Below are 23,311 nucleotides of genomic sequence, written 5' to 3'. Positions count from 1 at the left end.
GATTTGCCTCTCTCAATAGCCTGCCTCTCACTTGATCATCTCGTATGCTGCATACAATCCTGTCACAAATTAAAGAGTCATACAGTTGTCCAAACTCACAGTCTTTTGCCTTGTTCTTCAAATCTGTTACATAGGCGTCTCTGGTCTCTATTGGTCCTTGAACCCCCATGAAAAATATGTGTCAGATGTACGGTAGGATTTTTCTCGGTTCACAGTAATCTTGAAACTTTTTCTTCAACACTTCAATTTTATCTTGCTCGTCATCTTGGAAGGCAAACGTGTTGCAAAACCTTTACTGCGTCTTCTCCCGCCACATGCAGAAACATAGCACATTGCACTTTCTCCGTCTGTTCAGCTACACCGCTAGCGATGCAAAACAGCTCAAACTTCTGGATCCATATTTTCCAGTTCTCAGCAAGATTACCTTGTAGGCTTCAACTTGACGGAGGCTGTAACTGTGACATCTTTTACGTGTCTTCTCTCCCTGTTTTTCGCGATTTCTTCTGACACCATGTAATATTGAAGTGACTCGGACACTGCTGTAGATTGAACAACCATGTTTATTCAACAGACTTCTATTTTTTACCTCTCCACGTCCTGACGTCATATACACTCTGACGCTACGAATACTCACACAATACATTACAGGGAGGCCGGTTTCCGCGCTGTGCTGAGCTAAGTCCACAACTCTCAGCGCTTTGTTGCACTGACAGGCAGAGCAGTTGCCATACCAAGCCATGTTGCATCTGGATAGGATCATTTCTATGCTGCATTGATAAAAATTGATGAGGGTCAAAGGGACCTGGCGAGTTTCTTTTGCATGAGGAAGTAGAGCTGTTAGTGTGTTTTCTCGGCCATGGCAACTACATGGTTGGACTCGGGCAGGCTGCTGGTGATGTTCACTCCGAAGAACTTAAAGCTCTCAACCCCCTCAATCTCAGCACCTCTAATTTAGACAGGAGCATCTGCACTACCCCCTTTATTTCATTCTTCTTTTCTTTCTTAGTTTATGTTTCAATGAGGAAAATAATTAATAGGGTCGGAACTTAATTACATATTAATTCTCAATACAGGAATTGTGTCAGGAAATAATCAAAATGCACTTTTTAAAATTGTTGCAGCAGGTCTTTTGTTGTCTCAGAATTGCTAAATTCCTGGTCTAGGTCATATTGTTAGTTCTGGCAATGACCCAGGTGCTAAGTCAAACCTGGTACAAGCACAGCACTGACCTCCAAAGCTATAACACAGCGGAGTACAGCATGCAGGCTTTCTCTGCACAGGAAGCTTGCTGCTCTCATAAAACACTTTGATGGTTTGTGAGGACTTACCCCCTGGCTCACCAGATGTCAAAGCTACCAGTGTTAATGGTAGCTTTACTGAAGACTTGCTTACAAAAAAAAAGTAATTACTAAAAATTAAAATGTATTTTACAATTCTTTTACAATTAATGCTCTAAATACTGTACATATTTACAAAAAATTTAAACTAGTTGAAACAAACAATAAAAATTAACTACTAATCTTTTTCCTACCTGATGCAGACTTCCACTGATGTTAAGTGGAACAGCTGTTCCTATTGCAACCTCAGCAGGCAGGCGGCTGGATATGTCCACAGGAACAGAATAGAAACAACCAGCTCAGGAGGCAAGTTGGAAAATGCTGCTGCTGGGTTCAGGCTCATACCAGTGCTGGAAACTGAGATTTCAGAGGGAAAGCATGGTTATGTCCCAACATTAGTGCTGCCTTGGTTACAGAACTTCTACGTCAATTGTTTTTTGTAGCTGTAAAGTCTGCCTGGACTATTATTTCTGATAATCACAATCCCCATCTCCCAGTTCAGCTAAAATCATGCTCTTTGAACACCAGTACATCTAACCACACTGCATATATGGTATTGCAGGACTATGCTTGAAACCAAATGAAGTCTCATTAATTTCCCTTCCCAGCCCTAGCTTCCTTAGGCCTAGCATTGCAGAGGTTGGGCAAATAGTTCACATTTCAAAGAGAATTACAGTGACATGCAAACATTTGGGCACCCCTGGTCAAAATTTCTGTTACTGTGAATAGCTAAGTGAGTAAAAGATGAACTGATTTCCAAAAGGCATCGAGTTAAAGATGACACATTTCTTTAATATTTTAAGCAAAATTACTTTTTTTTTATTTCCATCTTTTACAGTTCCAAAATAACAAAAAAGGAAAAAGGGCCTGAAGCAAAAGTTTGGGCACCCTGCATGGTCAGTACTTAGTAACACTCCCTTTGGCAAGTATCACAGCTTGTAAATGCATTCTGTAGCCAGCTAAGAGTCTTTCAATTCTTGTTTGCCCATTCTTCCTTGCAAAAGGCTTCTAGTTCTGTGAGATTCTTGGGCTGTCTTGCATGCACTGCTCTTTTGAGGTCTATCCACAGATTTTCGATGATGTTTAGGTCGGGGGATTGTGAGGGCTATGGCAAAACCTTCAGCTTGTGCCTCTTGAGGTAGTCCATTGTGGATTTTGAGGTGTGTTTAGGATCATCATCCTGTTGTAGAAGCCATCCTCTTTTCATCTTCAGCTTTTTTACAGACAGTGTGATGTTTGCTTCCAGAATTTTCTGGTATTTAATTGAATTTATTCTTCCCTCTACCAGTGAAATGTTCCCCGTGCCACTGACTGCAACACAAGCCCAAAGCATGATCGATCCACCCGTGCTTAACAGTTGGAGAGGGGTTCTTTTCATGAAATTCTGCACCCTTTTTTCTCCAAACATACCTTTGCTCATTGTGGCCAAAAAGTTCTATTTTAACTTCATCAGTCCACAGAACTTGTTTCCAAAATGCATCAGGCTTGTTCCTTTGCAAACTTCTGACACTGAATTTTGTGGTGAGGACACAGGAAAGGTTTTCTTCTGATGACTCTTCCATGAAGATCGTATTTGTGCAGGTGTTGCTGCACAGTAGAACAGTGCACCACCACTCCAGAGTCTGCTAAATCTTCCTGAAGGTCTTTTGCAGTCAAATGGGGGTTTGATTTGCCTTTCTAGCAATCCTACCAGCAGTTCTCTCAGAAAGTTTTCTTGGTCTTCCAGACCTCAACTTGACCTCCAGCATTCCTGTTAACTGCCATTTCTTAATTACGTTACAAAGTGAGGAAACAGCAACCTGAAAATGCTTTGCTATCTTCTTATAGCCTTCTGCTTTGTAAGCATCATTTATTTTTATTTTCAGAGTGCCAGGCAGCTGCTTAGAGGAGCCCATGGCTGCTGATTGTTGGGATAAGATTTGAGGAGTCAGGGTATTTATAAAGCTTTGAAATTTGCATCACCTGGCCTTTCCTAATGATGATTGTGAACAAGTCATAGCCCTAACAAGCTAATTAAGGTCTGAGACCTTGGTAAAAATTACCTGAGAGCTCAAATCTCTTGGGGTACCCAAACCTTTGCATGATGCTCCTTTCCTTTTTTTCACTCCAAAATTATACAAAACAAAAATAATACACTAATCTTGCTTAAAATGTTGAAAAGAATGTTTCTTCTTTAACTTTATAACTTTTGGAGATCAGTTCATCTTCTACTCACTTAACTATTCACAGTAACAGAAATTTTGACCAGGGTGCCCAAACTTTTGCATGCCACTGTACATTTGAAATATTAACTTTATTCTCTTGTAACAGTTACTGTCAGACCTGCTGAATGTCTATACTACATTTTGTTTTTTATTTCAGCTTGCCAGCATCTGCATTTTTTTGAATTACTGTACTAATATGACTTTCACTTCTCTTTAAATCACGGCACGATTATAGGAGGCAAGGATGGTTAGCACCCAAGTATTGGTGTATCCAAAACTAGAATCGAGACATGATACGAGACTGAAACAGACAGGGTTCTAAACTAGATATTAGAGGAGATTCCAAAGTTGAGCTGACAGTTCAGCACAGAACCTCAGTTTCAGTGCTCTTTAAATATTAAAATCTTGGCTCCACTAAATAGAGGGGTGGGCCTGAATCTTTAAAGCCAGCTATCCATATTCCAGAGAATTGGAGTGTCTAAACCATGGAAGCTGGCGGGGTCAGGTGCATATCGTAACAGGACCCCTTCGTCTACTGCTCACTCCTGATGGCCCTGGCTGCTCGGAGAGACAATGATGATAGTCATGGATGAGAGCCGGATCCAAGATTTCCCTTTCAGGAAACAAGCACCGTTCCTTGGGCCCAAATCCTTCCCAGTCCACAAGGAACTGCTGAACCCCCTGAACAGTTTGGGAATCCAGAATTCTTTTACAGTGAAGAGCTGTTCCCCCACTGACAAACCTGGGTGGTGGCAGGACTGATGGTTGTAGGCTAAAAGGGCTGGTGTTTACAGGTTTTAATTTGGAACTGTGGAAGGTGGGATTGATCTTGAGAGTCTTTGGGAGTTACAGGGTGTAAGCCACCAGGTTTACTTTCTTGAGAACTTTGAAGGGTTCATTGAGCTTGTCTGCCAATTTCCTAGACTCCACATGGAGATGCAAGTCCTGAGTAGACAGCCAAACTTGTTGACCAGGCTGCAAAGCTGGTCCCTGTCAACTCTTGTGGTTAGCCTTTATTTCAGATTTCAGGGTAGAAGCCAACAAAAATCTCCCTTTTTCTTAAAATCTCCCTTGCTCTAGTGCATTTTTCCTTGCAGCATCAGATGATATCTTCGGCTGCAGGAACCCCAACCTCAGCCTCCTACTCAGGAAAGAGTGGCGGAGTATACCCAACTTAGGATTCAGCTGGGACATCCCATACATAGAATGCTGTAACATGTTGTGGGCAACCCCCTTCCCACATCAAATGGTCGCACAGCTCATCTGGTTCCTCTGAGGCCAGGCGTCTTGGGGTCTGTTCCATATCCTGGTTCACCCACTCCATCTGGCCATTGGACTGTAGGTGAGACCCTGAGGAAAGACTCCTTGTTGGCCCAATCAGCATACAGAGTGCCCTCCAAAAACATGACACGAATTGAGGGCCACGATCTGACACAATGTCTACCAGAAATCCATTGACCTGAAGACCTGGTGCAGGACAATTTTGGCCTTCTCCACTGCAGATGGCAATTGACTAAGGCAATGAATTTGCAGGCCTTCTACAATTACCATGTTGACGGCCTTTTCCTTGGAAATTGGAAGACCCGTGATAAAGTCGATGGAGATATATGCCCATGGTCTGTCGGGAACAGGTAGAGGGTGAAGAAGCCTTTGAGTTTGGGGTATGGGGTCCTTGTTCTGGGCACACACCTCGCAAGCCTACATGTATTATCAGACATCTAACGTCATTCCAGGCCACCAGTATCTTCTTGTAATGAACTCGAGGGTCTTGGCAATTCCTGGATGGGCGGTCATTCTTGATGCGTGTCCCCATTGAAGTACTTGAGAGCTGATGGAACTTGGGACAAACTGACAATCCGGAGGACTGTTCTTGGGAATCTCCCCTTGTTCCTGGGCCTTGTGAACAAGTGAGTCGATTCCTCAATGAATTGGCACTATCATCTTAGCTTGGGGCAAAATAGTGGTAGACTATACGTCATTAGGAGTTTGAAGAGATTTGGTATGCCAACAAATACACTCAAAAACCTCTACAGATGTACCGTGGAGAAAATTCTGACAGGCTGCATCACTGTCTCGTATGGGGGGGTGGGGGGAGCTACCTCACAGGACTGAAAGAAGCTGCAGAGGTTTGTAAATTTAGTCGGCTCCATCTTGGATGCTAGCCTACAAAGTACTCAGGACATATTCAAGGAGCGGTGTCTCAGAAAGGCAGCATTCATTACTTAGGACCTCCAGCACCCAGCGCATGCCCTTTTCTCACTGTTACCATCAGGTAGGAGGTACAGAAGCCTGAAGGCACGCACTCAGCGATTCAGGAAGAGCTTCTTCTCCTCTGCCATTCAATTCCTAAATGGACATTGAACCCATGGACACTACCTCACTTTTTTAATATATATTATTTCCGGCTTTTGCACAATTTTTAATCTATTCAATATCCATATACCATAATTGATTTACTTATTTTTTATTATTATTTTATTTTTTTCTTCTATATTATGTATTGCATTGAACTGCTGCCGCTAAGTTAACACATTTCATGATACATGCCAGTGATAATAAACCTGATTCTGATTCAGGTTCGTTGAGCCGACAACACAAGATATCTGGTTTCTGATTCTTTGTCTCCAGTCGATAGGTCAGGATGAAATTGAAGCAGTTAAAGAAAAGAGACCATCTGGCCTGACTGGAATTCAGTCATCTGCTCTCCTGAAGACAAGCCGGGTTCATGTGGTTCTTGAGCCCCTCAATCCAGTGCTGCCATTCCTCCAAAGCCAACCTAACTGCAAGTAGTTCTCTATTTCCGATGCCATAGTTCTCCCCTGCCAGGGATAGCTGGCTGAAGAGGAATGCACATGGGTGCAGTTAACTGTCCAAAGATGTCTGTTGAGACAACACTGCATCCATTCCAACGTCCGAGACATTCACCTCCACGATGATGGGAAGGTCCAGTTAGGTGAAACCAAAATGAGAGCTGTCGAGGACCACTGTTTAAGCTCTGCAAAAGCTTCAGTAGTGCAGATAAAAGAGCCGGTGAATCTCTTAGTCTCTTAGTTAGTGCTGTCAGTGGCACCACTACTGAGCTGAAATTCCTGATGAATTTTCTGTAAAATCCCAGGAATCGTTGGACTTGTTTCATATTGGATGGTTGTGGCCAATCTCTCATTCCCTGTGACCTAGTAGGGTTCATCTTGAGGTTGCCATTAGAGATGAGAAATGAAATGGTGGTTACGTGAAACTTGGATTTCTCCAGCTTGACATAAAGTACATGATCTAGAAGCCTCCTTAAGATATCTCTGACGTGAGCAATGTGCTCATCCATGGACTTCAAGAAGATTGGTATATCATCCAAGTAGACTAAGATGTACTTGTGGAGAGCTCCCTGGAGCACGTAATTTATAAAGGCCTGAAAAACTGCTGGCGTGTTTGCAAGACCCAGTGATCTGACCAGGTACTCATAGAGCCCTGTCAGTATGTTGAATACAATCTTCCTCTCATCCTCTTCCTTTTTTTGGACCAGATTGTATGCACTCCACAAGTCTAGCTTCAAGAATACTCTTGCCCTTTGGAGAATCTCGAAGGCAGTGTTCATGAGTGGAAGGGGGGTGGGGTAATGATTTTTGGCCCATATTCAATTCAGCCCTCTATTATGAATGCATATCTGCAGGCTCCTGGACAAAGAAGAAGCCAGCACTGGCTGGAGAGCTGGAGGGCCAAATGAATTCCATTGCAAGAGCCTCCTTTATGTATTCCTCCATAGCACGTCTCTCCAATCCTGAGACCACATATAATTGACCTCGCGGAGGACAAGTACCAGGCAGTAGATCTATAGCACAGTCGTAGGGATGATGCAGTGGAAGAGTCGAGGCCTTCCCTTGCTGAAGACGTTTTCCAAATTCTTGCAGATGGAAGGGATTTTTGACCCATTTGGGTGTTGCAGCTACCACTGAACCTCCCTCCAAGGATGACTCCTAAGGCTCCTTTGGTAGCGGGGGAGATTCAGCAAATCTGAGTCTCCTCCATAGGTTCAGCAGAATCTTTAGTTGAAACTGAGACCAAATCAGAATCCAAATCCTCATCCACATCTGCAAACAATGGCAATGAGGCGCTACAAATGGTCTTTGTGCTACTGGGACTAGGCTCCAAGGATTTACATTTGGAGCCTTTCCCTTAGATGAGACCTGGTTACTGGATCCTTAAGACTTGGCCAGTAGAGCTCCAGACTGCTTCAGCATCTCCTTGGCTCACTCCTGAACTAGAGATCCTCTAGCTAAACTAGACAAGCACCCCAAGTTAAGCTGACCCAACCACACTTCAGGTACTCCTTAAATATTAAAATTCTGCTGCGGAAACACAGCTGCCAGTTAGAGTGATGGGCCTGTATCTTTAAAGGGGCTGCACAAGCTATCCATATCCCAGAGAGTTCGAGTGTCTAAACCCCACAGGTTGCTGCAATCAGGTGCGTGTTGTAACAGGCTAATGTCGTAATGTTAATCATGCCTGTTGAGTCAGAAACTGCGGAAAATTAAGTACATGTGCACAGGTGACTGAAATTATCATTGCTGGACCTTAACAGCCTATTTATAGTTCTGTAGAATAAGCAACAAAATTTTCATCCACTGATTTGTGAAACCTGCTTTCATAATCCCAACAATTTGTTGGAACATTCTTTTAAAAGGAAAACTACAGACTTTCTGGACAAAACTATAGACAGCAACTCAGTATCAAAATATTACACACAAAATATTGTAATGTTTCATGATGCAAACAGGAGTATTTTGTGATGTAAATTTTCTACTTGCAAGGCAAATTACAAGCTTATTTACAATCTTCTTTCAAGATTACTACTTCCTTTTACAATATAAAGAGGTAGGGTTATAAATCTGACCACCTACAAATGCAGATATTTCAGAAACCTTTCTACTTAAACCTAAGCATTGAAAACATTTCACCCCCTGCACTCCTGTACAAAAGCAGGACTCTGATGTGGTGTTGACATTTGCCCACTGACACTGATGCAGGCAACTTGCCCATGTTGCACTGCTTGCTAGTTATTTGATTGTGTCATATTTAACACAAAGCACTGTGTTCAATGGCTAAATGCACCAGCAGGAGGGACAAATTTTAAGATGGCAGATTTTAGTGATTACGTTCTTACTGAACTCTATAAGCTATTCTAGCATCTCTGGAAATCATTAATGTTTCAGATCCAAGACCTCCAAAACTGATAAAGAGTCTCAGAAAACCTGTGGTTTTCTTTCCATGGGTCTGCCTGCCTTGCTAATTATTTCGAACTTTGTTTTTGTTTTTATACAGTGAAAAGTAAGTTGTTTCATTGGTTGAAATCTGAAGCAAATGTATTTTGGTGACAGCTTTTTCAAAAAAAAACAGCTAAGGTAATATTCTTCCTGAGTAGGAGACAAACCATTTAGAGAAGTCAAAATACCCTTTCAGCAAATAAAGAAATAATTTCAAGGGAACTGCTTCAGCATGACTGAGCTATCATTTCTAATATTTCCAAAGACTGAATGGATTGCTTCCATTCTCAATTCCTATGATTTATTAATGAATTCCCATACATTAAAAGCAATTAAGTGTGTGCACAAAGAATGTTTTATGCAGCTTCGACAGGCTGCTCACTAGCTGCAACCACTGGTAGGATTTAGCATTGAGTATAACACAGGGAGCTCATGCTGAACCTTTATAAAATATTGAACTGACCTCGGGTGGAGTACTATGTTCAATCTGGCTGTCTTATTATTGCAGGTGGGACGTGAAAGCATCAGAGAGGGTCTACAGAAGATTTATGGGAATAGTTGTTTGCATGAGGGACAACAGTTTCAAGGATAAATTTGAGAAGTTGAAATTGTTTTCTTTAGAGGAGACTGAGGGGGAGATCTGATAAAAGTACATCAAATAATGTGGGATTCTAGACAGTGGCTGGTGGGGGGTGGGTTTGTTTCCCTTTATTGATGGTTTGAGTACAGGAGTTCACAGGTATAAATTAAAGGGGAAGATAAATAAAACTGACATGAAGAAAACATTTTTACTTATCATATGGTTAAAATCTGGAATGTGCTGTCTGTAGTTGTGGTGGAGGCATTTTCCATTACATCTTCAAAAGGGAATTAGACTAATTGCAAGGTTTTAGGGAAGGGTTTGGTGAGTGGGGTGAAAATAGAGTGCCAATAAGGATTTGATGGATTGAATGGCTTTCTGTGCTGTAATCTTTCTATAACTCTAAAAGTCCATACGTTCACTGGTCCGCCTCTACAATTTAACAGTTTGCTAAGCACTTCATCGGTGAGTCACTCCCCACATCACCATTACAACTTCTCTATGGGTTTGAAGAAATGCAGTTTTCCCCAAAGTGGGAGAAGGTGAAGGCCTAAGAACAAGAATACAATGCCATGAACTATTTGTGAGATACATGAAAAATCTCCTAAGTCTAGCCTGTTGTCATCAGCCCTGCCAGCCTTGCACCTGTATTTGTTAATTGTCATTTTATCTGGAGTCGTTAAAGCCCTTGTGCTTTCTGTTTAATCTTAGTGAGTTTATTTTGACTGGCATGGGTCTTCGGCCTGCTGTGATTATTTAAAGTGGACTCTCACTTAGCGCTTATTGCAGGGTCCTTGTATGTGTTTCGAGCTTGATTCGTCTCACGGCATTGCTCGGTCATGCCACCGAAGTTTAGTTGGAGTTCCAATGAATACACTTGTTTGTCATTGCTCCACGCCTGGGTTCAGTCACCATGACAATGGTACTCTGCAAGGATTGTGGAGGTCTGCATATCTGGATTATTGTGCTCAGCGTCCCTGTCCCATGAGTGCTCACGGGGCATGTTAGAGGTTTAATCAACATTCCTAGCGGCTGGAGTCCAGGCTGTTGATGCAGTTGACATCAACTGATGTTCTAATTTAAGACTGAATCATTAATGAAGGCATGCTATGAAATACATCCCCATGCAAAGCTTTAGGCCTGAAGCAGCAATCAGAAAATAAGAATCTCAAGTGCAAATAAAACTGATTTGCCAGAACTTTGAGGGCTGAATTACTGGATGGCATTTTGGGCACCCCATGGTGGACATTTGTAGAAAAGTTACATTCAATACCTCTAAACAAATTGTCATTTCCTCCACCTTTCATTTTCCCCTCTGTGCCCTTCTCCCCCATTACTCCCAATGCCCTGCACTAAACTTTTCAGAACTTCAGAGCTTTGAAGACTGTGGAAAAATAGATTCTTTTAGCAACGTCAACTCGAGAAAACCAGAGTGTTGTTCTTGGCTGACTGCAGAGAAAGAGCTTTATTCATTGCCTCAGGTAGTATTTATTTGACCATATTGATGCTGAGTTTGGCTTCAAAGATGATAAAGGTTTGTTTTCTCCAGCACTCATTTACCTCACAGTGCCTTCCATAAAGAAATAATAAACTAAAATTTCTATAATCTATTTGTCCCTAATCCCTTACAAGATATTTCTGGTTCCTGTCCAGCTTTATGTGTATTCCTGCATCCACGACCTGTGTGCGTTCTGTCAGTTGGCAAAGAACATAGAGAGAAAACAGCAGTATAAGCAGTTGGAGAACAATAGAATTGTAGAACAGCAGCATAAAAAGACTGCTAATAAAATGGTTGCTAAAGGAGGAGCTAACAGAAATCAATGATCAAAACTTTGATCAAGTAGGTATGGCCTAAGTGCTTATTAAGGGAAGAAAGAATAATACAATCGGCTGATAGTATTTCTCACAACTGGGGATCCACAAAGGGTCACAGTGGGAAGGAAGAGGCAAAAAAGGTGGAGGTTACTTTACGAGAACTTGACAAGGACATAAAAGAATTTAAAGCAAGAAGATGCTTATTTTAAATTCATCATTTTAATTACAAAGGTTAAATTACAGATTAGCAGGGGTGAGATTTCAAGTTTTAGCCTCCTTATGGATTTAATTTGAAAACTCAGGCCTCTTTTTTCAGTCACCCTCAAATCCTATATCATTACCCCCTCATATCTCCAGTGTTCCTAGTTAGTCCATTTCCAACCTTGGCAACCCCAAGCTGACCTTTTGCCTTTGTAGATAGTTCCCTAGAAATTCTGATGCAACTAAGAACAGAGCAAATATAAAAGGGAGCTTTATCATGAGCATATCATAAGCTGCTTTCCACAGGAAAGGGCTGTGAATTACAGAAGCTAACAGGAGGCACCACCCTTCACAAGTCTAGTCAGCTGTCTGTTGAAGTGCATTGCGGTTACAAGACAGCTTCATTGCAGCAGATGTCTTAACCTTCCCAGGAGTGATTCATGCAGATGGAACTGCGTGGTTTCTGTCTCTGTTACTGAATCCTTCTGCAATGTACTGGTAAATAAGTTACAATGATACTTTTAAGATTGCCGCAGAAAATCTATTTCCAAGCTAACATTGCAGAAACTTCCAAAATAACTGACAAATAGAGTGGGTGGTCTAATAAACTAAACCATACTGGTGCAGGAAAAATACCATGATTCTCAGTATTCTATCTCAAAGATTCAAAGTACATTTCTTATTAAAAATGTATAAATTATACAACCTTGAGATTTGACTGTGTACAGGCAGCCACAAAGCAGGAAACCTGAAAAAACCCAATTTAAAAAAAATAAAGAGCAACACCCAACGCGCAGAGAGAGAGAAAAAAACACAAATTGTGCAAACAATAGAAATGAGCACAGCATCTAAACCAGATTGAGTCCTTAGATCCAAATTGTCGGAGGAACATGGAGTAGGCCCAAGCCTCAGTCTCAGTTCATCATATTAACTGGGCAAATCACTGCAAAGCTCACAGAGATGAAGCACAGCAACCGGGGTAGTCTCACAGAGAAAGCAGTGAACATCACTGGAGAGCAAGCGAAATCGGCCTGACTCTCAACTCCTGTCCCAACACCCTGCCTTTCCAGTCTATATGGGCCGGTGTCTAAATAGCGGACAGTTTGACGAGCTTTGCATTAGGACCCAAGCCCCGCAACAGCGTAACACTCCGGGCCTAGATTTGTTATGGGCCTATATTTTGCCACTCAGCCAGAAGCCGCTCTCGACTCTCCATGTGGTTAGAGTGATCCAATCTTGCATCCGGGTTCCTTCGTTAAAAAAGGAGCTATATTTGCTTTGCTACGCGGTGTTCTTCTTTAATAAACTGAGGTTTTCTACTTCAGTTTCTAAAGCAAAGCAATACCAATAGCAATCAGGAACATTTAATGTTCATTCTGGTCACATCAGACTGCACTACCCTTCTTTCAAAGGGTGCCCCAGTGGGTCACCCCGTTGTGTTATTATTAATAACTCACTATCATTTTAAAAAATCTTCTGAGCGATGAAACAGAAGTGTCCAGGTGAAAGACATTTTAGAAATTCCTGTCCAATGTCCCAAACATACAAAGCTGTACCCTACTTTCCTGGAATTTACAAAGGTAGGTTGATACACAGACATGGGTGTAGAGACATTAGAGCAGTGGGCTAAGTACACATCCCTGGGGTGCACTGGTATTGATTGTCAGTGAGGTGGAGATATCGTTTCCAATCCGTACAGATTGTAGTGGTCTGCTTAGGAAATGTTGTAGCCAGGAGGAAAAGGTTTTCTATTATTTATTCAGTGTTTAGTTGGCTTCAACTGCCAGTCACCTCCAAGGAGACCACAACTTTGCTATAGGGTTTGGAGGCTTGCATTTCTCAGAGAGCTGGAATCAGGGCCTTGTGCTTTGGCTCTTGGTAGGGTCACCCATGCCAAACAGGTAAAAGGGCAGAGGCCAGGCTAATATTGGTCCACTGGTCCTCCAGGTTTGGAGATTCAGCTCAGGGCTAACAACCCTGACTGGTCAGGAAAAAAGAGTTACAGAAACAGCAATGAAGTATCTTTCTACATCTGTGTGTGTGAGGTCCCTGAGCCACACCAAGGCACAATAGAGAAGATGGCCAAGGACAGACAGAGATAGAAGAACTTCACTGCTGCCCTAAACATAACTAACAACCAGTCAGTAATATCTTCTGCTTCCCTAAGCAGAAAAATTTGAAACAATACTAAATCAGGTCTGGTACACTATATATGGCCTCAACTAATTCTGCAGACCTCTTCACCAATGGAGAAAGTCTCAATGTAAAGGTGGTGGTGAATCTTTAGAAGAGTCACCTCATGATCAGGTCTAGGTTACAAGAGAACGCATGTAACACTGTCATCCTCAAGAGAAAACACTGCAGCACAATGAGTTGCCTGGGTTCCAGGGGCAAGGGCTACACTTCACTCCTTTGCTTTCTATAGCCGTGCACTCTCCAATCACAGAAGCTGAGTGCATATATGAAAGTCAAGCAAGTACCAGAATTTCTACAGATGTACCATGGAGAACATGCTAACGGGTTGCATCACCATATGGTATGGCGGAGCCACTGTACAGGACTGGAAAGAGCTACAGAAAGTTGTAAGCTTAGTCAGCTCCATCATGGGCACTAGCCTCCCCAGCGTCAAGGACATCTTCAAAAGAACAAACTGGGATCTTCCTTGGTTGCAGTGGATTGCTGTGACATCTTCAATAATAGATTAAGTGAAGGTATGACTCAAATAAGTACAGAATTGTATACATACAAAAATATGAAAAGCTAGAAATGATACATGGATTATTAAATGCCTCAGATAAATACAGAAAATAATCACAAAAGCTTATGTGATATGGAAATTTCAAAACAAACAATAATATTGGAAACACTCAAGTCAGGCAGCATCACTGGGAAGAGAAGTAGAATTAATACGTCAGATTCAAGATTCATTGTCAGATACTTGTGGAATACTGGCCTATAATGGCCAAATGACTAAAATGCAAAGGAATCAAAAGTATGTTCCAATCATACCAAGCCTAGGTTAGGACAATTGTGAAGAACGATATATACTGCGTCTTTGGAGAACTATGAAGAAAGATTTACCCATGTAACTCTTGGACTTCATGAATTTAACAACAATGACAGGTTGTGCAGTGTGAGATATTAAAAGTAACTTATAGAGTAGATAGATAGAAACTATTCCAACAGTTGCTAAATAAAGGATGTGGAAATGACTTCTGAAAGTTGAACTCAGCTCATTCAGGAGTGAAGTTTGGGCAAATTTCTACTTGTACAGGGTTATGGGAGACCGCTACCCCATCAAAAGAAACAAACAATTTTTCATCTAAGATTGCTAAAGTTTTGTTGATCAAATTTGTTGGGTGACAAGGGACAAATGCAATGGAATTAGTTCAAATACCAGTTAGCTCAAATTATTGTTGAACATGATGGGTGGGGAAGAATGGACTATTCAATATTCTGTGCTCCTACATTTCTGTAAATTAGTTTCATTGCATTTTCACTAGCATTTTCCTCAGAATATCTCCACAAAAGTCACAACCAAATCCAACAAAATTAGTTTGACCTAATTAAGTTTTTAAAATTTGGATTTACCTACTGCTTTACTCCTACTACCTATCGAACTAATAAAGTTGGTCACTAGATGGCAATAGATCCCAATTTAAATCAAGCAAGTCAACCCGTTAATATATTAAAATGGTACTTTTAATGTAATGTTGTTGGGATTTTTCTTCATTTTTTTTATTTCTTGAGATACAGCGCAGAACAGGCCATTTCAGGCCTTCGACCCATGTCGCCCTGCAACCCCCAATTTAACCCTAACCTAATCACAGGGAATTTACAATGACCAATTAACCTAACGACTGGTATGTGTTTGGACTGTGAGAAGATACCTGAGCTCAAGGAGGAAACCCATGGGAAGACAACAAATTCGTCACAGACAGTGGTGGGAATTGAACCCTGGTCAACCCTGGTCGCTGGTACTGTAAATTGTTGAGCAGGGCGGCACAGTACTGTAGCAATTAGCACAGGGCTTTATAGTACAGATGACCAGGGTTCAATTCCCACCATTGCCTGTAAAGAGTTTGTACATTCTCCCCATGACTACGTGGGTTTCCTCCGGATGCCCCAGTTTCCTCCCACATTCCAAAGACTTACTAGTTGGTAGGTCAGTGGCTAGCAATAAAATTGGGGAATTGTTAGATATCATGGCTCAGAAGACCTATTCCACGTCAATAAACAAATAAATAAATGACCACTACGCTACCAGGTCACCATTGAAATTAAGAAACACTAATAAGATTACCACAGGTTCACTGACATTATGTCCCTTTTTTTCAGAAAACTGTCTCCCTCCTCTCATCCTTTTTAATATCAAAACCAACTTGCAGGGAAGGGGCTGGTTAACAGAATACCCCCAGTGGGGCAAACAATCAGAAATCTTTAGCACTTTCCACTCCAGTAATTATGATCAAAGTTTATTTTCTCATTCTCTTTCCTTTGTGTACTTGGCCATTAAACATAATTAAGGAGTTGGTCCAAATGTAGAAAACTCACTGAAGTGACAATCTGTACACATGCCAATGATGTGGAAATTATGGTGAGGTCGAGTTGTTAGTCCATGTAATTTGGTTTCAGATGTGTTACTCAAATTTTTCAGAAGCAAGTTCTTCCATTTGCTCAAAAGCAAAGTACACCAGATGCTAGAATATTGAACTAAAAGTAGAAAATTCTGCAATCACAAGCATTATTATGGTTTAATGCCACCTGAAAAAATTGTATTTGATGGACTAACTGTTATTTGTTTATTTTGCTGGAAATGAGTGCAATTTGCAAGGCCAGCATGTGTTAATCCTTGAAAGGATGTTGGTGACCCAGTTTACTGAGCATCCCTGATGAGAGTTGCAGAATTTAGATCCAGCGACCCTGAAGGCAAGGGGCTATATTCCAAGTGAGGATGTCATGCCTTCATAAACATGCAGACAGGTCTTTTGTTGGTAACATCCACTTGGGTTTATTGTCGGTGATATCCTCATCTGTTATTAGATCATCGGGCACTTCTCCTCACGTGTTATGGGTAGTGGGCTGGTCTTTATTCCACGCTGAGCCAATTTTGAAGGAAAGTGATCTTCTGAATTACTGGTGCCCTTTGCTTGCCTGGTCGCTTGAGGGCGGCAGTGTTGCGATGCGGTGAGCAGGACTGGCGCTACCTGGTGTTCGCTCATCGGAGGGAGGAGATCTCAGTCTGCGGTGATCAAATGCAGCAAGCTGATTCCACAATGTCCGAGTGATGGGCTGCGGGACGAGTAAAGTGCTGCCAGAGTCGCCGAGGAACTGCTATGTGGACTTTGTGAAGACGGTGGTAAACTGCAAGTCCAAGGTGTGTGATGACGGACCACACAAAGCGGAATCCAAGGGACTGGGCAGTGGGCAGAGCGACGCTGGTTGTCCCGAAGGAGCAAGTAAAACCAAGGTGGCAAAGTACCGAGCCAAGTTTGACCCGAAAGTCACAGCAAGGTAACCGGGCAAACAATTCTCAAATTAGTTTTGAGGGGAGCAGCCGGTTTAGACCAACCTATAACCTAATTAACATTCTCTTTATTTTAATGAATACCAATTACTGCAGTTTCTTATCTATAGGTTATAACAGTTGTTAGTCGCTGTGCGCCGAGTCGCAGGAAGGAGTCCACGCTTCTCAATCATAGGTTACTGGTAAAGCAAAAAAAGAGAAATAGATGCTGGAAAAGAAGCAGAGAGCGCAGAAAATTACATAGCAGAGCAAACTTGATTTGTGGAGAAAAACAGTTAACACCGAGAGCTAATTCTGTTCCTCACATCACAGATGTTGCCCGCAACTTGCTATTTTTATTTGTCAAAACATTTAGTCATTGTGCCTAAAGGCGCGTGTATCCCAGCTCACCTTGTTCCATAAATTGTGCTCTACAGTGATTAATAAGGAGTGGGAAATGGCATTCTGTGTTAGTTTCCGAATGAACTTCCCTGCACACGGATGGTAAGGTCAAGATTCTTCCATCCTGAACGGTGGCGAGGATGGGGGCAATTTGGAGAGAAAATGCTTGGTTACAGAATTCGAGCACTGACTTTTGTTTTCTTATTCTTATCAGTAAACTCCGCCATATCAACGCAGTTGTTATTACGATAAAACGGTTTGTTTTTGTGAAGAGGATCCGAGATGTGGGAGCATGACCTTAGTGCAAGAGACCACCAAGCGAATAAGTGACAGTTCAGAGGTTGCGGGCGGATTATCCAAACGTGAGTGTTATTTTGAGGGGGCAAATGACCTGAAAGAAGTGAGAAGTTGTACAGTTATCAAATCCCGAGAAACGAGTTGAAGTTGGTGCGATGATGGTTTTAATGGTAAAGGGATTGCGCTTCTATCAGAAACTCGGATGAACGGCATCAACAGTGGGGGTAATCCAATGACTGGCACCGCAGTGACAGAGTGGGAAGGCATGTTGTGGACCGGAGCATGCTGGGGTGTGAGTCTCTCCAGCCATTTGTACGCTCTGTCAAACAATCATTTATAAAAAGTGTGAAACTAAAGCAGCAGATCTCAAACTATTCCCTGATGATCAATGAGTCGTTGTAGGGCAGTGGCAGAATTAGAAAAGGATACATAGAAACATAGAAAACCAACAGCACAATACAGGCCCTTCGGCCCACAAAGTTGTGCCGAACATGTCCCTACCTTAGAAATTACTACCATAGCCCTCTACTTGTCTAAACTCTATGTACCTATCCAAAAGTATCTTAGAAGACCCTGTCGTATCCACCTTCACCACCATTGCTGGCAGCTCATTCCATGCACTCACCACTCTCTGGGTAAAAAACTTACTCTGACTTCTCCTCTGTACCTACTCCCGAGCACCTTAAACCTGTGTCCTCTTGTGGCAACCATTTCAGCCCTGGGAAAAAGCCTCTGACTATCCACACGATCAATGCCTCTCATCATCTTATACACCTCTATCAGGTCACCTCTCATTCTCCGTCGCTCCAAGGAGAAAAGGCCGAGTTCACTCAATATATTCTCATAAGGCATGCTCCCCATCCAGGCAACATCCTTGTAAATCTCCTCCGCACCCTTTCTATGGCTTCCACGTCCTTCCTGTAGTGAGGCGACCAGAACTGAGCACAGTACAGTACTCATACAGATACAAAGTAGGCATGCATGTGAATTTTAAAGCTGAATTAAATAATAAAATGAAAGGTCATTATCTAGAACCTGTCCTCCCAGAGTACCTATAGTTAGAAATATTGCAGATAGCGTTCCACATGTAGCCATTAAAGGGACATTTAGGATGTTAGATGTGCAAGCTGTTCATTTAATTGTCTAAGCCTTTACCACAGCACTATCCCACAAAAACATTGTAGTGACAGTGTGTTTATATCATTTCATGTTTAATTTTAATGTCGTCTGACTGTACATTTATACAACCAAAGGAAACAATGTTCCTCCAGACTACGGTGCACCCACACAACATATATCACACACAGAACATAAACCAAAATATTATTATATAAATAAGTCAATAAAAATAATTCAAAATGCATGTAGAAAAATACAGTACAGATGAACATCTTGCTGACCTAGTGACAAGACCTCGCTGGTGTCAGGGTACTCATTCATCTCACAGTCTGAGGGAAGAAGCTGTTACTCAGTCTCCTGGTCCTAGCCCTGATGCTTCTGTACCTCCTTCCTGACTGACGGGAGTGTGTCAAAGAGATTGTGAGATGGTAGTGGGGATCCTCAACGATGCTTTGGGCCCTTCGTCTGCAACATACCCTGTAAATATCACAAATGGAGAGAGGGAGACCCCCGCTGATCCTCGCGACAGTTTTTACTGTCTACTTTAGGGCCTGCAGTCCTCTGCCTTGCAGCTTCTGTACCACACAATGATGCAGCCAGACAGGGCACTCTCCATGGTTTCTCTGCCATTTAATGGTTTGCTATACAAAGTGACTAGTCAAGGGTTGTACACCATGGCATTTGAATGGTGAAAAGATAGTTTGAATGATGCTTTCAATAGTTGAAAGGAACAGAAAGGATAAATTCCACTCTTAGTATCCAGGATGAGGAACAGGATTTAAAGTAAGGATACTGGTACCAAAACTTAGAATATTTATGTAAGTAACAGTTGAAGAATAGGCGGAAATATTTAGAGTTAATTAATAGATCATCTCTTTGGTGAGGAAACAGGTTAGACAAATAACCTGTTGCAACATAATTGTTGACCTTTGTCAGTCTATCAACAGCACACTTACAATACTTGATGGCCGCTCTTCACTGAGTTTTAATGTTTAGTAAAAGTGGTTTAACTGAAGGTCTTAAACTAAATATTTGCTTTTTTCAAAATGTGTGGACAGTATTAAACTAAAAAAATAGAATAATAGGTGACCACTGTCACCTGGGTACTAGAACCGGAGTTCTAGTGAATTTGAATTGGGTAAACAGATTCAATGTGATTGATGTTCAGCAGGAAGTAATAAAGAAAATGCTGAGGATGGAACCAATAAATAAATACTGGTAACAACAAAACAGAATAGTTCCTTCATTTTCCGTAATTTGAAGGAGCAAGAGGCAGAACCAACTAATTCTGAATGGAATGGAAATGTTATTCCCTTGTGCAAATATTTCCCTGCCTAGCCCATTTGGTAATATGTTTTATTCTTTCGCAACTCCTCAAAATAATTTTTCCCTAATCACTGCTCATTTATTTAACTACATACACTAATTTTCATCTTCTTGGCAGTGGTGATACTTATATTCTATTTATTCTATAAAAATCCTTCGTTACTTTAAAAATTGAAATAAAACTCCTCTTCACCCTCATTACTCAAACAGCAGTAATTGCAAAAGGAAATTCTCATCATATACTGAGAGCCTTTTGAGGGTGAATCAGTGCAGTAGCTTTCCTATACTATTTGCTGCTTCTGAAGTTGAGGACAGAGGACACTATATTTTCAACCTGACTAGCAGAATTGGATTGAAACAAGTTACTAACTACAAAAAAAGTAGCATTTGTTATTTCTATCAATTTTACCTAATTTTAGTACAATTAAACAAATAAGTGAAACTTAAATTCATAGTTTTAGCATTCACATTTTCCACATACAAAGGGAGATAGGCCCAAACTCAATATATTTACAGCATGAATCAAAACCAGCAAGAGTAGTTAGTATAAACCCAACAAGACATGCCGGAAAAAGGAGATCCTCTGGAAATTCACTGTCAGATTATGCTATACAATTGCAAACAGCTAATCAAAATGCAGTCAACTAAAACGTAAACAAAATAAGCAGAAATGTTGGCAATCCTCTACCTAATTCAATGGCTGAAAATAGATTCAAATTTATCACATGTACATCGAAGCTTACAGTGAAATGAGAGGTTTGTATTTTTTAAAACAACACATCTAAAGGTGTCCTGGGGCAGCCCTCAGGACTGGCTACACATTCCAACACTCACATAGCATGCCCACAGTGTTCAGCAAAACAACATGAGCAACAACAAAACAGAACAGCAACAGAAAAGCATGCACCTATTCCCCACTGTCACCAGTCATCCACTCACACAGTCTCCAACTCCAGCATAGGCTGCCTCTGGGCCTCCAGTCCTAGGTCACAGACTCTCAGACTCACAAACATAGAGCCTTTGACTTCCTGACATGTTGACTCATGCGGCTTTGATATTTGTGCCTTGACCTCTGGAATCTCCAACTTTGGGCTTCTAACTCTGGACTCAATTTGGACACCAGGACTTTGATTGGTGAGGTCAAGAGAGGCAGAGGAGTACTTACAGGGCTGCTTTGAATGGGTGGACTGGACAATATTCAGGGATTCATCTCCAAATCTGAATGAATACAGCCCAGTTGCCATCAACTTCATCAAGACCTATTGGTTCAGTGTGTGCCTTCGAGAATGTACCAGACAAAAAGTAGCTGTGGATGACCCAGAAAATTTGTAGTCTGCTGAGGGCTAGATCTGTGGCATTCACGACCGGTGATCCAGAGCTATGGAAGTAGTCCTGGTACAACCTATAGAAGGCTATTGTTAAGAGCAAAAAGACAATTTCGATTGAAGTTAGAGATGGAATTGGATGCATGTCAGCTCTGACAGGATTTGCAGGCCATTACTTCCCACAAGGTGAAACTTAACATTATGAATGGCTGTGATGCTTCGTTCCCAGATAAGCTCAATGCTTTTTATTCATGCTTCGAAACTACACCGTGTGAATCCCTGCTGACACCAACGTTTCTTTTGAGAGCATGAGCTCTCACAAGGCATCAGTCCTGGTAGGGTACTGAAAACTTATGCGACCCTCTGGTGGGTTCAAACTCTCAATGCTGCAGTCAAAGGTCCCCACCTGCTACAAAAGGACAACAATTATACCTGTGCCCAAGAAGATGCGGGTGAGCTGTCTCAATTACTATAGACTGATTGCACTCACATCTACTGTGCTGATGTGCTTTGAGCAGTTGTTCATGGCCAGAATCAACTCCTACTTAAGCAAAGACCTGGACCTACTGTAATTTGTCTATCGCCACAATAGATCTACAGTAGATGCAATCTCACTTGCTCTCCACTCAGGTACGGATCACCTGGATGACAGAAATACCTACATCAGGCTGCTGTTTGTTGATTTCTGTTCAGCAGTTGTCATCATCATCCCCTTTGTACTCATCAACAAACTTGAAAATCTGGGCCTCTGTACCCCCACTCTGCAACAGAATTCTTGACTTCCTCATCAGGAGACTACAGACAGTGTGGATCAGAAACAACATCTCCTCCTCACTGACAATCCACTGTGGAATAACTCAAAGATATGTGCTTATCCTAATGCTCTACTGTCTCTACATCCACGGCTGTGTGGCTAGGCAAAACTCAAACTCCATCCATGAATTCGCCAATGACACAGCTATTAGCAGAACTTCAGATGGGGATGAGGATGCGTACAGGAGAGAGATAGATCAGCTCGTTGAGTGGTGTCGCAACAACTATCTTGCATTCAACATCATTAAGAGCAAGGAATTGATTGTGGACTTTTTCAAGGGGAAATCGAGGGAACACTGACTAGTCCTCATTGAGGGATCAGCAGTGGAAAGCACGAGTAGTTTCAAATTCCTAGATGTCAGCATGTTTGAAGATTGATCCTGGACCCAACATATTGATACAATTACAAAGAAAGTATGGTAGTGGCTATATTTCATTCGGAGCCTGAGAAGATTTGATATGACACCAAAGACTCACAAATTTCTACAAATGTACTATGGAGAGCATTCTAACCGGTTGCATCACCATCTGGTATGGAGGGGTAACTGTACAGGACTGGAAAAAGCTACAGAAAGTTCTAAACTCTGCCAGCTCCATCAGGAGTGCTAGCCTCCTCAGCATCCAGGACATCTTGAAAAAGTGATGCCTCAAAAAGGCAGCATCCATCATTAAGGACCCTTATAACCCAGGACATGCCCACTTCTCATTGCTAATATGAAGGAGTTTCATAGGTCTGATGACACTCACTCAATACATTAGGAACAGCTTTTTCCTCTGTATTATATGATTTCTGAATGGACAATAAACCCACACTACCTCACCTTTTTTCCTTTTTGCACTACTTTAATTTTTAAAAATATATTTCTTAATTGTAATTTATAGTTACTTATTAGCATGTATGGAAATCTATTGCTGCTGCAAAACAGCAAATTTCACGAATATGCTAGTGATATTAAATATGATTCTGATTCATGGGACTTTGACCTCGACACCAGAACTCGCCAATCATGGGGCTTTGGCAACTGGGCTTTCATACACCTTTGACCCAGGGACTTGCTGACCTCAGGAGGTCACCGGACCCTGTTTCTCCTGTCCGCATGGACTTCCATCCCTGGGGCTAGGCAACCTGAG

General features: G+C 41.8%; 1 protein-coding gene across 3 annotated transcripts in view; it reads left to right on the top strand.

Moving 5' to 3' along the window:
• Positions 1–16,605: 16,605 nt before the first annotated feature.
• LOC134342764 (serine/threonine-protein kinase H1-like) overlaps positions 16,606–23,311 on the top strand; it is a 62,812-nt gene continuing 56,106 nt past the window's right edge. The window contains exons 1-2 of one of the 3 annotated variants that reach the window (XM_063041324.1): positions 16,706–16,769; positions 17,515–17,662. Coding sequence is in view for 1 of the 3 variants with exons in the window: in XM_063041304.1 (XP_062897374.1) it covers positions 16,680–16,906 (227 nt within the window). In the remaining 2 variants the exon portion in view is untranslated. Of the gene's footprint in view, positions 16,907–17,514; positions 17,663–23,311 lie in introns of all 3 variants that reach the window. The other 2 variants (XM_063041315.1, XM_063041304.1) reach the window with 2 other exon arrangements.

Source organism: Mobula hypostoma, chromosome 1 (assembly GCF_963921235.1).
Source record: "Mobula hypostoma chromosome 1, sMobHyp1.1, whole genome shotgun sequence".
Classification (NCBI taxonomy): Eukaryota; Metazoa; Chordata; class Chondrichthyes; order Myliobatiformes; family Myliobatidae; genus Mobula; species Mobula hypostoma.
Note: the sequence above shows the minus strand (reverse complement) of the source record. Positions and strands in the feature narration are given on the sequence as shown.